The sequence below is a fragment of the Oncorhynchus mykiss genome, chromosome 10 (genome assembly GCF_013265735.2).
Source record: "Oncorhynchus mykiss isolate Arlee chromosome 10, USDA_OmykA_1.1, whole genome shotgun sequence".
In the NCBI taxonomy this organism is placed as follows: domain Eukaryota; kingdom Metazoa; phylum Chordata; class Actinopteri; order Salmoniformes; family Salmonidae; genus Oncorhynchus; species Oncorhynchus mykiss.
Window position 1 is genome coordinate 77521119 of NC_048574.1, and position 14394 is coordinate 77535512.

The following is a 14394-nucleotide window of genomic DNA, read 5'->3' on the forward strand; positions in this document are numbered from 1 at the left end:
CAAATACTGACTAACAAGGTGGCTTAAGCATGGATAGATAAACCCAAACCCGTAACAGAACCGAAACCCGTAACAGCCAGCATAGGGTATAAAGGTCCAGTATCTTCCCTGATGAGAAAGATATGATGGTTAATTCCATCTCATCATGCATTTTGGTGCTGAAATCATTCAACTTTGATTATAATACAGTATCTGAGTTCATGCTTTCTTCCATTCATGTGAGTCATTATGTCAAGGAGTTGATCTGCCTCAGCTTACTTTAACTTTACCAGTAGTATAGTGTTAAACACTTTGTTATTGTGGAGAGGATTTAGAATTACAACATTCTTTTATTTTATATTTATTTTTGTTGACAATGATGTGTTTATTTTCCCTTAGTACTTCCTGCTCCAGACCAGCTGACTGTTGACTCAGTGGACACCACATCAGCTGCTGTTAGCTGGAGCCAGCCACCAGGATTGAACCAAACCCAACATCATTACCAGATCTCCTACCGCTGTCCAGAGACAGAACCACACATCACTACCACATCTTCACACAGCATCACTCTCTCTGACCTGCAATGTGGTAAACAGTACTTTGTCACTGTCTGCAGTGTGCTGGAAGATGGAAAGCAGAGTCAACTGGTGTCAACAACCCTCACCACAAGTAAGGAAGTACCCTACTAAAGAATTATGTTTAGTGTCAAAGTTGATTAAACTTTAAATACCATCAGGGCCAGCGGCTCTTGAATACCAGCAGGGCCAGCAGCTCTTAAATACCAGCAGGACCAGCAGCTCCTAACTACCAGCAGCTCTTAAATACCATCAGGGCCCGCAACTCTTAAAAACCAGCAGCTCTTAAATACCAGCACGGCCAGCAGCTCTAAAATACCAGCAGCTCTTAAATACCATCAGGGCCAGCAGCTCTTAAAAATCATCAGGACCAGCAGCTCTTAAATACCATTAGGACCAGCAGCTCTTAAATACCCGCAGGGCCAGCAGCTCTTACAGTGGGGCAAAAAAGTATTTAGTCAGCCACCAATTGTGCAAGTTCTCCCACTTAAAAAGATGAGAGATGCCTGTAATTTTCATCATAGGTACACTTCAACTATGACAGACAAAATAAGAAAAAAAAATCCAGAAAATCACATTGTAGGATTTTTAATGAATTTAATTTCAAATTATGGTGGAAAATAAGTATTTGGTCACCTTCAAACAAGCAAGATTTCTGGCTCTCACAGACCTGTAACTTCCTCTTAAAGAGGCTCCTCTGTCCTCCACTCGTTACCTGTATTAATGGCACCTGTTTGAACTTGTTATCAGTATAAAAGACACCTGTCCACAACCTCAAACAGTCACACTCCAAACTCCACTCTAGCCAAGACCAAAGAGCTGTCAAAGGACACCAGAAACAAAATTGTAGACCTGCACCAGGCTGGGAAGACTGAATCTGCAATAGGTAAGCAGCTTGGTTTGAAGAAATCAACTGTGGGAGCAATTATTAGGAAATGGAAGACATACAAGACCACTGATAATCTCCCTCGATCTGGGGCTCCACGCAAGATCTCACCCCGTGGGGTCAAAATGATCACAAGAACGGTGAGCAAAAATCCCAGAACCACACGGGGGGACCTAGTGAATGACCTGCAGAGAGCTGCGACCAAAGTAACAAAGCCTACCATCAGTAACACACTACGCCGCCAGGGACTCAAATCCTGCAGTGCCAGACGTGTCCCCCTGCTTAAGCCAGTACATGTCCAGGCCCGTCTGAAGTTTGCTAGAGAGCATTTGGATGATCCAGAAGAAGATTGGGAGAATGTCATATGGTCAGATGAAACCAAAATATAACTTTTTGGTAAAAACTCAACTCGTCGTGTTTGGAGGACAAAGAATGCTGAGTTGCATCCAAATAACACCATACCTACAGTGAAACATTGGGGTGGAAACATCATGCTTTGGGGCTGTTTTTCTGCAAAGGGACCAGGACTACTGATCCGTGTAAAGGAAAGAATGAATGGGGCCATGTATCGTGAGATTTTGAGTAAAAACCTCCTTCCATCAGCAAGGGCATTGAAGATGAAACGTGGCTGGGTCTTTCAGCATGACAATGATCCCTAACACACCGCCCGGTCAACGAAGGAGTGGCTTCGTAAGAAGCATTTCAAGGTCCTGGAGTGGCCTAGCCAGTCTCCAGATCTCAACCCCATAGAACACCTTTGGAGGGAGTTGGAAGTCCGTGTTGCCCAGCAACAGCCCCAAAACATCACTGCTCAAGAGGAGATCTGCATGGAGCAATGGGCCAAAATACCAGCAACAGTGTGTGAAAACCTTGTGAACGTTTGACCTCTGTCATTGCCAACAAAGCGTATATAACAAAGTATTGAGATAAACTTTTGTAGGTGACCAAATACTTTTTTTCCACCATAATTTGCAAATACATTAATTAAAAATCCTACAATGTGATTTTCTGGATTTTTATATTTTTATATTTGTGTAGGTAAAATACATTCCAAAAAATTAACACTGGCTGTTGTTGACAAGCATATTCAGTTCATATACAGATATGATATTAATTCTGTGATTGAAATTATGACCCCATCTTCAGTAGCCTATTCCAGCAGGCTATTGGGAAACACAAGCAGTTCTTACCTCGAAATCGCCTCGCTATTTATGTTAAATGCATTTGTCTTAATTTAAACTAAGCAAGCTGATAAATTGTTCAGGTTTGCATCTCGCCTATATCTTGTCTAGTCTACTGTAGACAATCTGAAATGAGATGTAGACCTATCAGGGCTATAGGCTACCTGCCTTTATCAAAACTAACCGTGACAAAATGTAATTGCAACCATAAACCCAGATTGTAGTCTGTAGCCTATGCCTATTGAAATGACAAGTCAATCTCATAAATGGGCCATTTACAATGGTTAGTAGTTTTATTAACATCTGGCACCAAATAACAGCACAATTGCCAGAAAATAGCCTAATGTAATTTTTTTATGTTCATCCAAGTGTTTCTTACTGAGAGATTTTGAATCTTCTGTCCAACTTTCATCACTCAAACTCTCCTGTCAGATTTATCTATAGTTATGCACATGCACAAAGGAGATTTAATTACAATTATAAACCTATTTGAGCCCTGAATGCTGATTGGGTGAAAGCTGTGGTTTAATTAAGCAATAAGGCCTGAGCAGGTATGGTATATGGCCAATATACCACGGCTAAGGGCTGTTCTTACACACAACACAATGCGGAACCACACAGTTTATAACTGACCACTTACCACGGGTATTACAAAGCATTACTTCGTACTGTTCTAATTATGTTGGAAACCAGTTTATAATAGTAATAAGGCACCCCTGGTGTTTGTGGTATATGGCCAATATACCACGGCTAACGGCTGTATCCAGGCATTGTGTCATGCTTAAGAACAGCCCTTAGCCTTCTTTCCACATATTCAAATTCCTTTATTATTTCATGTCATAGCTTGCAACAATTTATATTTAGAGGAAACCCGAATTTTGGGATTATAAACTCAGCAAAAAAATAATCCCTTTTTCAGGATCCTTTCAAGATAATTCGTAAAAATCCAAATAACTTCACAGATCTTCATTGTAAAGGGTTTTAACAATGTTTCCCATGCTTGTTCACTGAACCATAAACAATTAATGAACATGCACCTATAGAACGGTCATTAAGACACTAACAGCTTACAGACGGTAGGCAATTAAGGTCACAGTTATGAAAACTTAGGACAATAAAGAGGCCTCTAAAAAACACAAAAATAAAGATTCCCAGAGTCCCTGCTCATCTGCGTGAATGTTCCTTAGGCATGCTGCAAGGAGGCATGAGGACTGCAGATGTGGCCAGGGCAATACATTGCAATGTTTGTACTGTGAGACTCCGAGGACAGCGCTACAGGGAGACAGGACGGACAGCTGATAGTCCCCGTAGTGGCAGACCACTTGTAACAATACCTGCACAGGATCGGTACATCCAAACATCACACCTGCGGGACAGGTACAGGATGGCAACAACAACTGCCCAATTAACACCAAGAACGCACAATCCCTCCATCAGTGCTCAGACTGTCCGCAATAGGCTGAGAGAGGCAGGTCCTCACCAGACATCACCGGCAACAACGTCGCCTATGGGCACAAACCCACCGTCGCTGGACCAGACAGGACTGGCAAAAAGTGCTCTTCACTGACGAGTCGCGGTTTTGTCTCACCGGGGTGATGGTCGTATCCGTGTTTATCATCGAAGGAATGAGCGTTACACGAGGCCTGTACTCTGGAGCGGGATCGATTTGGAGGTGGAGTGTCCGTCATGGTTTGGGGCGGTGTGTCACAGCATCATCGGACTGTGCTTGTTGTCATTGCAGGCAATCTCAACTCTGTGCGTTACAGGGAAGACATCCTCCTCCCTTATGTGGTACCCTTCCTGCAGGCTCATCCTGACATGACCCTCCAGCATGACAATGCCACCCGCCATACTTCTCGTTCTGTGTGTGATTTCCTGCTAGACAGGAATGTCAGTGTTCTGCCATGGCCAGCGAAGGGCCCGGATCTCAGTTTCATTGAGCACGTCTGGGACCTGTTGTATCGGAGTGTGAGGGCTTGGGCCATTCCCCACAGAAATGTTCAGGAACTTGCAGGTGCTTTGGTGGAAGAGTGGGGTAACATCTCACAGCAAGAACTGACAAATCTGGTGCAGTCCATGAGGAGGAGATGCACTGCAGTACTTAATGCAGCTGGTGGCCACACAGATACTGACTGTCACTTTTGATTTTGACCCCCCCTTTGTTCAGGGACACATTATTACATTTCTGTTAGTCACATGTCTGTGGAACATGTTCAGTTTATGTCTCAGTTGTTGAATCTTATGTTCATACAAATATTTACACATGTTAAGATTGCTGAAAATAAATGCAGTTGACAGTGAGAGGACATTTCTTTTTTTGCTGAGTTTATTTATTTTTAATTAGATCTAATGTTATGAGATAAGGGTTTATTGTCTAAATATGGCAACTCTTTCCTTGCTATGAAAATAAAAATGGGGCTAGTTCTCAGGCCTGTTGTGTGGGTTTTGAGTGTTCATTGGTTTAGAAAATTTAGCTTGACCTGGCAACCCTGTTTGTGCCTAGATTGAGTCTGACAAGTAGCAACATTGTATCCACACCTTGTTATTTGGATTTTCAACATTGCAGAACATTTTTGTTGTTGTAGTGTGACTTATATTTTTTAGCTTGTTCCTTTCCATACCAAAAGGAATTGCAAGCCAGCCTTTTCTACTTTTTCTCCTATAATATATTTCTGGAGTAAAACTATAGCCCTGACAATAATCTATTTTCACTTAGTACTTCCTGCTCCAGACCAGCTGACTGTAGACTCAGTAGACATCACATCGGCTGCTGTTAGCTGGAGCCAGCCACCAGGACTGGACCAAACCCAACATCATTACCAGATCTCCTACCACTGTCCAGGGACAAAACCACACATCACTTCCACATCTTCACACAGCATCACTCTCTCTGACCTGCAATGTGCTACTCAGTACTCTGTCACTGTCTGCACTGTGCTGGAAAATGGAAAGAAAAGTCAACTGGTATCAACAAATCTCACAATAAGTAAGGAATTACCCTACTTAAGTATTGTGTTTGGTGTCAAAGTTTATTACATTTTAACTAGTTATCAAAATGACTATTAAATAATCATAATGGATGTTTTAGCATGGGATGTAAAGGTACAGCATCTTCCCTGATGAGAAATATATGATGGTGAATTCCTCAGATCTTATCATACAGTTTGGTGCTGAAATGAATACACGTTTTTATAGTGTGAATTCTTGCTTTCTTCCATTAGTGTGAGTCATTATGTCAAGGAGTTGATCTGCCTCTGCTTGCTTCAACTTTATCAATAGTACAGTGTTAAACACTTGTTATTGTGGAGAGGATTTTTAATGACACCATTATTTTATTTTATATTTAAAGAAATTGGAGTGGCGGCAACAATGTAGCAGCAGCGGACCACCGTTGATAAATGGATACAGCAGAAACCCCTATGTTTTATAAATTACAACCCCAACTTCTGTTGTGACTCCTATTTTTTAGCTTATTTCTTATTTCTATTTCTTAGTACTTCCTGCTCCAGACCAGCTGACTGTTGACTCAGTGGACACCACATCAGCTGCTGTTAGCTGGAAACTGCCACCAGGATTGGACCAAACCAAACATCAGTACCAGATCTCTTACCACTGTCCAGGGACAGAACCACACTACACTACCACATCTTTACACAGCATCACTCTCTCTGACCTGAAACCTGCTACTCAGTACTCTGTCACTGTCTGCACTGTGCTGGAAAATGGAAAGAAAAGTCAACTGGTGTCAACAACCCTCACCACAAGTAAGGAAGTACCCTACTTCGGTATTGTGTCTGGTGTCAAACTTTGACTAGTTATCAAAAAGTCTCTTGTAAATTAACAAATCATAATGGATGTGTCAATTTTAAATTCCCCAAAGACAAACAAAATGTCATCGCTCCCAGAAAAGGGAACTAACAAAGATAATCACTTCAACAAACATAAACAGAAAGGGTTTCAAAAGGTTTTCTGAAAGACACCATGGGGGTTCCCACTGAAAGATGGCAAAGCCACTAGTAACGGGTTCTAAAGACACCATGGGGGTTCCCACTGAAAGATGGCAAAGCCACTAGTAACGGGTTCTAAAGACACCATGGGGGTTCCCACTGAAAGATGGCAAAGCCACTAGTAACGGGTTCTAAAGACACCATGGGGGTTCCCACTGAAAGATGGCAAAGCCACTAGTAACGGGTTCTAAAGACACCATGGGGGTTCCCACTGAAAGATGGCAAAGCCACTAGTAACGGGTTCTAAAAGACACCATGGGGGTTCCCACTGAAAGATGGCAAAGCCACTAGTAACGGGTTCTAAAAGACACCATGGGGGTTCCCACTGAAAGATGGCAAAGCCACTAGTAACGGGTTCTAAAGACACCATGGGGGTTCCCACTGAAAGATGGCAAAGCCACTAGTAACGGGTTCTAAAAGACACCATGGGGGTTCCCACTGAAAGATGGCAAAGCCACTAGTAAGGGGTTCTAAAGACACCATGGGGGTTCCCACTGAAAGATGGCAAAGCCACTAGTAACGGGTTCTAAAAGACACCATGGGGGTTCCCACTGAAAGATGGCAAAGCCACTAGTAACGGGTTCTAAAAGACACCATGGGGGTTCCCACTGAAAGATGGCAAAGCCACTAGTAACGGGTTCTAAAGACACCATGGGGGTTCCCACTGAAAGATGGCAAAGCCACTAGTAACGGGTTCTAAAGACACCCACCATGGATGCCCACTAAGGTTTACCTCTGAAATGACAAACTTAAAGTAAAACCTACACCAACTCGGGATCTGGAGCAAAAAGGATATGGAGTTAAATAACAGCAGTTTCTGTCTGAATGATGTGACCACCCTAACATGAGGTGTAGCTCATCTCTCCATCTGATGCACTGGACCAGCAGCTCTTAAACCCCTGCAGGGCCAGCGGCTCTTAAATACCATCAGGACCAGCGGCTCTTAAATACCTGCAGGGCCAGCAGCTCTTAAATACCATCAGGGCCAGCAGCTCTTAAATACCAGCAGCTCTTAAATACCAGCAGGGCCAGCAGCTCTTAAATACCAGCAGGGCCAGCAGCTTGTTACGGTTTTCTTGCGGTGAAGGAGAGTCAGACCAAAATGCAGCGTGGTGCAACGAACACTACACAAACAACAACCGTACCGTGAAAACCTATACAGGCTATCTGGTGCAAACAAACACAGAGACCAGAACAATCACCCACGACACACTCAAAGAATATGGCTGCCTAAATATGGTTCCCAATCAGAGACAACGATAAACACCTGCCTCTGATTGAGAACCACTCCAGACAGCCATAGACTTTGCTAAAGAACCCCACTAAAACACAATCCCAATACCTGCGAAAACCCCAAGACAAAACACACCACATAAATAAACCCATGTCACACTCTGGCCTGACCAAAATAATAAAGAAAACACAAAATATAAAGACCAGGGCGTGACACAGCTCTTAAATATCATCAGGGCCAGCAGCTCTTAAATATCATCAGGGCCAGCAGCTCTTAAATACCATCAGGACCAGCAGCTCTTAAATACCAGCTGGGCCAGCACAGGTGTTTATTTAAAAGATACAGTTCCTTGCGAAAGTATTCGGCCCCCTTGAACTTTGCGACCTTTTGCCACATTTCAGGCTTCAAACATAAAGATATAAAACTGTATTTTTTTGTGAAGAATCAACAACAAGTGGGACACAATCATGAAGTGGAACGACATTTATTGGATATTTAAAACTTTTTTAACAAATCAAAAACTGAAAAATTGGGCGTGCAAAATTATTCATCCCCCTTAAGTTAATACTTTGTAGCGCCACCTTTTGCTGCGATTACAGCTGTAAGTCGCTTGGGGTATGTCTCTATTAGTTTTGCACATCGAGAAACTGAAATTTTTTCCCATTCCTCCTTGCAAAACAGCTCGAGCTCAGTGAGGTTGGATGGAGAGCATTTGTGAACAGCAGTTTTCAGTTCTTTCCACAGATTCTCGATTGGATTCAGGTCTGGACTTTGACTTGGCAATTCTAACACCAGGATATGTTCATTTTTGAACCATTCCATTGTGGATTTTGCTTTATGTTTTGGATCATTGTCTTGTTGGAAGACAAATCTCCGTCCCAGTCTCAGGTCTTTTGCAGACTCCATCAGGTTTTCTTCCAGAATGGTCCTGTATTTGGCTCTATCCATCTTCCCATCAATTTTAACCATCTTCCCTGTCCCTGCTGAAGAAAAGCAGGCCCAAACCATGATGCTGCCACCACCATGTTTGACAGTGGGGAAGGTGTGTTCAGGGTGATGAGCTGTGTTGCTTTTACGCCAAACATAACATTTTGCATTGTTGCCAAAAGTTCAATTTTGGTTTAATCTGACCAGAGCAACTTCTTCCACATGTTTGGTGTGTCTCCCAGGTGGCTTGTGGCAAACTTTAAATTACACTTTTTATGGATATCTTTAAGAAATGGCTTTCTTCTTGCCACTCTTTCATAAAGGCCAGATTTGTGCAATATACGACTGATTGTTGTCCTATGGACAGAGTCTCCCACCTCAGCTGTAGATCTCTGCAGTTCATCCAGAGTGATCATGGGCCTCTTGGCTGCATCTCTGATCAGTCTTCTCCTTGTATGAGCTGAAAGTTTAGCGGGTGGCCAGGTCTTGGTAGATTTGCAGTGGTCTGATACTCCTTCAATTTCAATATTATCGCTTGCACAGTGCTCCTTGGGATGTTTAAAGCTTGGAAAATCTTTTTGTATCCAAATCCGGCTTTAAACTTCTTCACAACAGTATCTCGGACCTGCCTGGTGTGTTCCTTGTTCTTCATGATGCTCTCTGCACTTTTAACGGACCTCTGAGACTATCACAGTGCAGGTGCATTTATACAGAGACTTGATTACACACAGGTGGATTGTATTTATCATCATTAGTCATTTAGGTCAACATTGGATCATTCAGAGATCCTCACTGAACTTCTGGAATGAGTTTGCTGCACTGAAAGTAAAGGGGCTGAATAATTTTGCACGCCCAATTTTTCAGTTTTTGATTTGTTAAAAAAGTTTGAAATATCCAATAAATGTCGTTCCCCTTCATGATTGTGTCCCACTTGTTGTTTATTCTTCACAAAAAATACAGTTTTATATCTTTATGTTTGAAGCCTGAAATGTGGCAAAAGGTCACAAAGTTCAAGGGGGCCGAATACTTTCGCAAGGCACTGTATATATTTCACCTTTATTTAACCAGGTAGGCTAGTTGAGAACAAGTTCTCATTTACAACTGCAACCTGGCCAAGATAAAGCAAAGCAGTGCAACACAAACCACACAGAGTTTCTCATGGGATAAACAAAGGTACAGTCGAGAGAAAGACGTCATCAGAGCGCACAACAGGACACTGTACCGTTGTTTACATTAAAACTTTTTAAATAAATAGATTTTAATCCGAACTAAAGTTTTTGTTACTACGGATTCCACAACGGCTGGGACTGCAAGCTTGGGTTCCATTTTTGCGTGGATTCCGCGAGTGCTAGCTGGCTGTACTACAGACACCTGTCGTCGTCGGAAAGACTCATTGTTATCTTTTTGTAAAACAACTGGTTTCAGTAAAGATCCAATCTGGATACCAAGCAGATCCAGAGGGAAATCGATGAGTACCAACAGCTTTACGCTTTGGAGGAACAATATACTCCTTCGTGGAAAGATCCGACCACCTCACAAAATAATTTTAACACAACAAAAAAAGTAAAACAGATTCATCTACAGACAAGAAGAATGTACTTAGCATTGAGGTAGAGGATAGTGCTCTGGAATCCATGCAACAATGGAAAAGTTGTGTGAGGAGGTAGCAGGGCTGAGGGGGCGTTTGGAGTTCAGCCAGAGTGAAATTCTCACGCGCCAAATAGAAAACAAGACTCTCACAGCCAAGGTAAAAATATATTATATTTGAATACTATTCTACTTTTACTCCTGTTAAAGAGGATAGAAATCTTCATTTCATGATTTAATTATTTCTATATTGCCTGAACTTTCTCACTCTGAACTTCTAACGCCAGTGGGATGGGTGTGACTTCTTTACAATGATCACAATGCCTCCAACGTACAACGCCCCTGGAGGAATTAGGATGAAGTGCCTTGTTCAAGGGCACAACAGATTTTTCACGTTGTCCGCTCAGGTATTAAAACCTGCAACCTTTCAATTACTGGCCAACACTGTAACCTTAAGGCTACCTGCCTCTACCTTACCCCTACCTACAGTATCATCTGTTAAAATTGAGGCTACCTGCCTCTATCTCACCCCTACCTACAGTACCCTCTGTTAATATTGAGGCTACCTGCCTCTACCTTACCCCTACCTACAGTATCATCTGTTAAAATTGAGGCTACCTGCCTCTATCTCACCCCTACCTACAGTATCCTCTGTTAATATTGAGGCTACCTGCCTCTACCTTACCCCTACCTACAGTATCCTCTGTTAAAATTGAGGCTACCTGCCTCTATCTTACCACTACCTACAGTGCCCTCCGTAGTTATTGGGACAGTGAAGCATGTTTTCTTCTTATGGCTCAATACTCCAAAAGTTTGGATTTTAAATCATGACTATGGGGTTAAAGTGCAAATCTTCAGGTTTAATTTGAAGGTATTGTCATCCATATCGGGTTAGAAATAACAGCATAATGAGTAAAAAAGATGTGAAAAGTTCAGTGTTCTCAGAAAATCAGTCCCGGGATAGAAATGCATTTATTTTAGGGGGCAGGAGAATTAACGAGGAGGAAACTCAAATTAACTTTGAGCTCTTTAATTCAAATTCTTTCATTGCAAACAGTAACAATTATTTTCTATGCCACGAGAGGTAGCGGATCCGACCAAATAGGTTGTGGAATCCATCAGTCCAAAACTGAGGTGCTGTTCCCGTTCCTGCAGAATCCAGCTCAAATAAAACAATGATACAGTAAAACACATTACCAAAGATCTGACTTTAATAACTTGTTATTCAGAACATGTTCAGTGGTGGAAGAGGCCCTCCAGAGTTGCTGCAGTGTTTGTTCTACTGGCTGTGATCATAGACCAGGGGGATTCCTGTAAGTGAATAAAATAATAAGAATAATTGTAGTCAATGTTTTGACTGTTACACATTTTGATTGACTTTTACAGATGCAGAGAGATACCAGTTAAAATACCAGCCTTATGTCATATGGTGAGACCAGTCTTTTATTTTCTTAATTCTCAGACAAGAAAAGGACCACTGAGAGAGACCAGTTACAGACCAGGCTTAGGTTCTATGGTGAGTTTGAGTTTGAGTTTATTTTTATTTTTACAGGGACAGTGCACATTAATCAACGTTTCAGTAAAAGTGCCGGTTTTAGCCAGCCGGCTAATTTTCAACCGCAGTCCCTGGGCAGGTTATTAAAAAAAATTACAATATAGACAATAGCAGCATAGAACAAGCAAGACATAGCAACATAGGACAAGCAAGACATAGCATACAGAGCAACATAGGACAAGCAAGACGTAGCATACAGACAGAGCAACATAAAACAAAAAGCAGCAAGACAGAATTCATAAAAGCAACAAAGTGTTTCCACACCTCACAAGCTACAGACAACAGACAACATGGAAAGCGGCAACACACAGCTAGGGACCATGTTCACAAATCTGATTGACCTTTAGCCATGTCTTCAAGCATTTTGTGAAAGTGTGATATGTGGTGCAGTTATGTGTGTCTGATGGCAGTGTATTCCAGACATGGGAAGCTCTCACAGAGAATGCAGATTTACTAAAGGTGCTTTTCCTTAGGGGAACTATAGAGTCACCTCTCATGGCAGACCTTGTGGATCTGCTGCCATATGTCTGGGTTTTCTGTTTAACAAAAATATTGAGTGGAGGGGGAGCCAGGCCATTAAGGATCTTGAATACAAGACATGCGTCGGTGTATTGCACAAGATTTTCCCAACTCAAGAGCTCATGCTTTCTAAGAATGTGACAATGATGATGGCTATTGGGCTTCCTATCAAGCACTTTGAGAGCCTGTTTGTAGACAGACTGAATAGGTTTTAATGTTGTACAGCAAGCTTGGGCCCAACTAGTCAAGCAGTATGTTAAGTGGGGGAGTATCATAGTTTCGAAGTACAGTTTTGCTACCTCTGTAGTCGAACAATTTCGTATAAATCGGAAATTAGCTAGGTTGAATTTGGTTATTTGAATTACTTTTTTCACATGCTTTTTAAAAGAGAGGTTGGAATCAAGTATGATGCCAAGGTACTTAAAATCGGATACCACCTGGAGCTTCTCCCCTGACACATAGACATCTGGCTCAGTAGCATCTGTTGCCCTCTTTGTGAAGAACATGCAAACAGTTTTTTTTACATTGAGATGCAAACACGAGTCACTGAGCCACTTTGTAACCTGGATCATTACAGTAGTGAGTTCTTGTGCAGCTTGTTGTTTGCTCTTTGTATGCACATATATCACTGTATCATCTGCATACATTTGAACTTCAGACCCAGTACAGACAGAAGGCAGATCATTAATGTACAGGCTGAACAGGAGGGACCCCAGTATTGACCCTTGGGGCACGCCCACATCATAGCTACGAGTGGGCGACAGCTCATTGCTCACTCTGACACACTGAGTTCTGCCTTCAAGGTATGATTTCATCCATCTCAAGGCATCAGGGGAAAAGTTGAACTTGGACAATTTTGTGATGAGAATCTCATGGTTAACAGTATCAAAAGCCTTCCTTAGGTCCAGAAACACAGCCCCCACAACACCCCCTTTGTCCATCTTGGACTTCACATTTTCCAGAAGAAAGCAGTTGGCCGTTTCTGTGGAGTGTTTCGCTCTGAAGCCAAACTGCATGGAGTGTAATGTGAAGGGGCTGTTGTTGAGGTGGGCAATCAGTTGTTCTGCTACACACTTTTCAACAACCTTTGACACCACAGGTAGTATACTAATGGGCCTGTAGTTACTCACGTCAGCAGGGTCGCCTGATTTAAAGATGGCCATTATTATGGCCGACTTCCATACCCTTGGAAACACACCGAGACCAATAGATGTGTTGGTGACCTTAGTAATGGGGCCAATGAGTGACTCTTTGTAGTTTTTAAGAAAGGTAGAGTCCATCCCAAACACATCTTTGGCTTTAGAGTTCTTTAGTGAGCTAATCACCTTGTTCACCTTTGACTCAGAAACCTCCCTTATGATGAAGACAGGTTGAGTGTCATTCACTAGCACTGGGCCCAGGAAACAAGTGGAGGGGCTCTGTGTCAGTATCCTGACAGAGTCAATAAAGTAGGAATTGAAGGCTATTGCTATTTCGACTGCATCCCGTGTTAGATTGTTATTCACCATGATTTCTAGTCTTTTTGCAGTGTTACTATGGTCTTTCCCTGTTAACTTTTTTAGATTCTCCCAGATCAGTTTAGAATTTCCCTTTGCTTCACCAACTATGTTCATAAAAAAGTTTGCCTTGGCCCGTCTGATTTCTGTCATCACCTTATTTCTCAACATGGTAAACCTACGTCTGTCATGCTCTAATTTAGATTTTAGGGCTATTTTTAGAGCATAATCTCGTTCTTTCATCAATTTCCAGATTTCTCCATTTAGCCAAGGAAGAGTGCTCTCTTGGCCAGGTTTGGATTTGATTTTCTTTAGGAAGCCATTTATTGTAGTCTGGATTGTGGATAGAAAAACCTGACTATCAGCTTCCACGTCTGTATAGGACAAGAGATCATTCCAGTTTATTCCCTTAATTGCTTTTTCAAAATAGTTTAATTCACTCTTAGGT

General features: G+C 42.1%; 1 protein-coding gene across 14 annotated transcripts in view; it reads left to right on the forward strand.

Moving 5' to 3' along the window:
* LOC110534594 (fibronectin) overlaps nucleotides 1-14394 on the forward strand; it is a 272449-nt gene that overhangs the window by 160759 nt on the left and 97296 nt on the right. For 13 of the 14 annotated variants that reach the window (XM_036934025.1, XM_036934023.1, XM_036934032.1 and 10 more), the window contains 3 exons: nucleotides 379-648; nucleotides 5338-5607; nucleotides 6116-6385. In XM_036934025.1, the coding sequence (XP_036789920.1) occupies nucleotides 379-648; nucleotides 5338-5607; nucleotides 6116-6385 (810 nt within the window). Of the gene's footprint in view, nucleotides 1-378; nucleotides 649-5337; nucleotides 5608-6115; nucleotides 6386-11605; nucleotides 11690-11838; nucleotides 11893-14394 lie in introns of all 14 variants that reach the window. The other variant, XM_036934037.1, reaches the window with a different exon arrangement.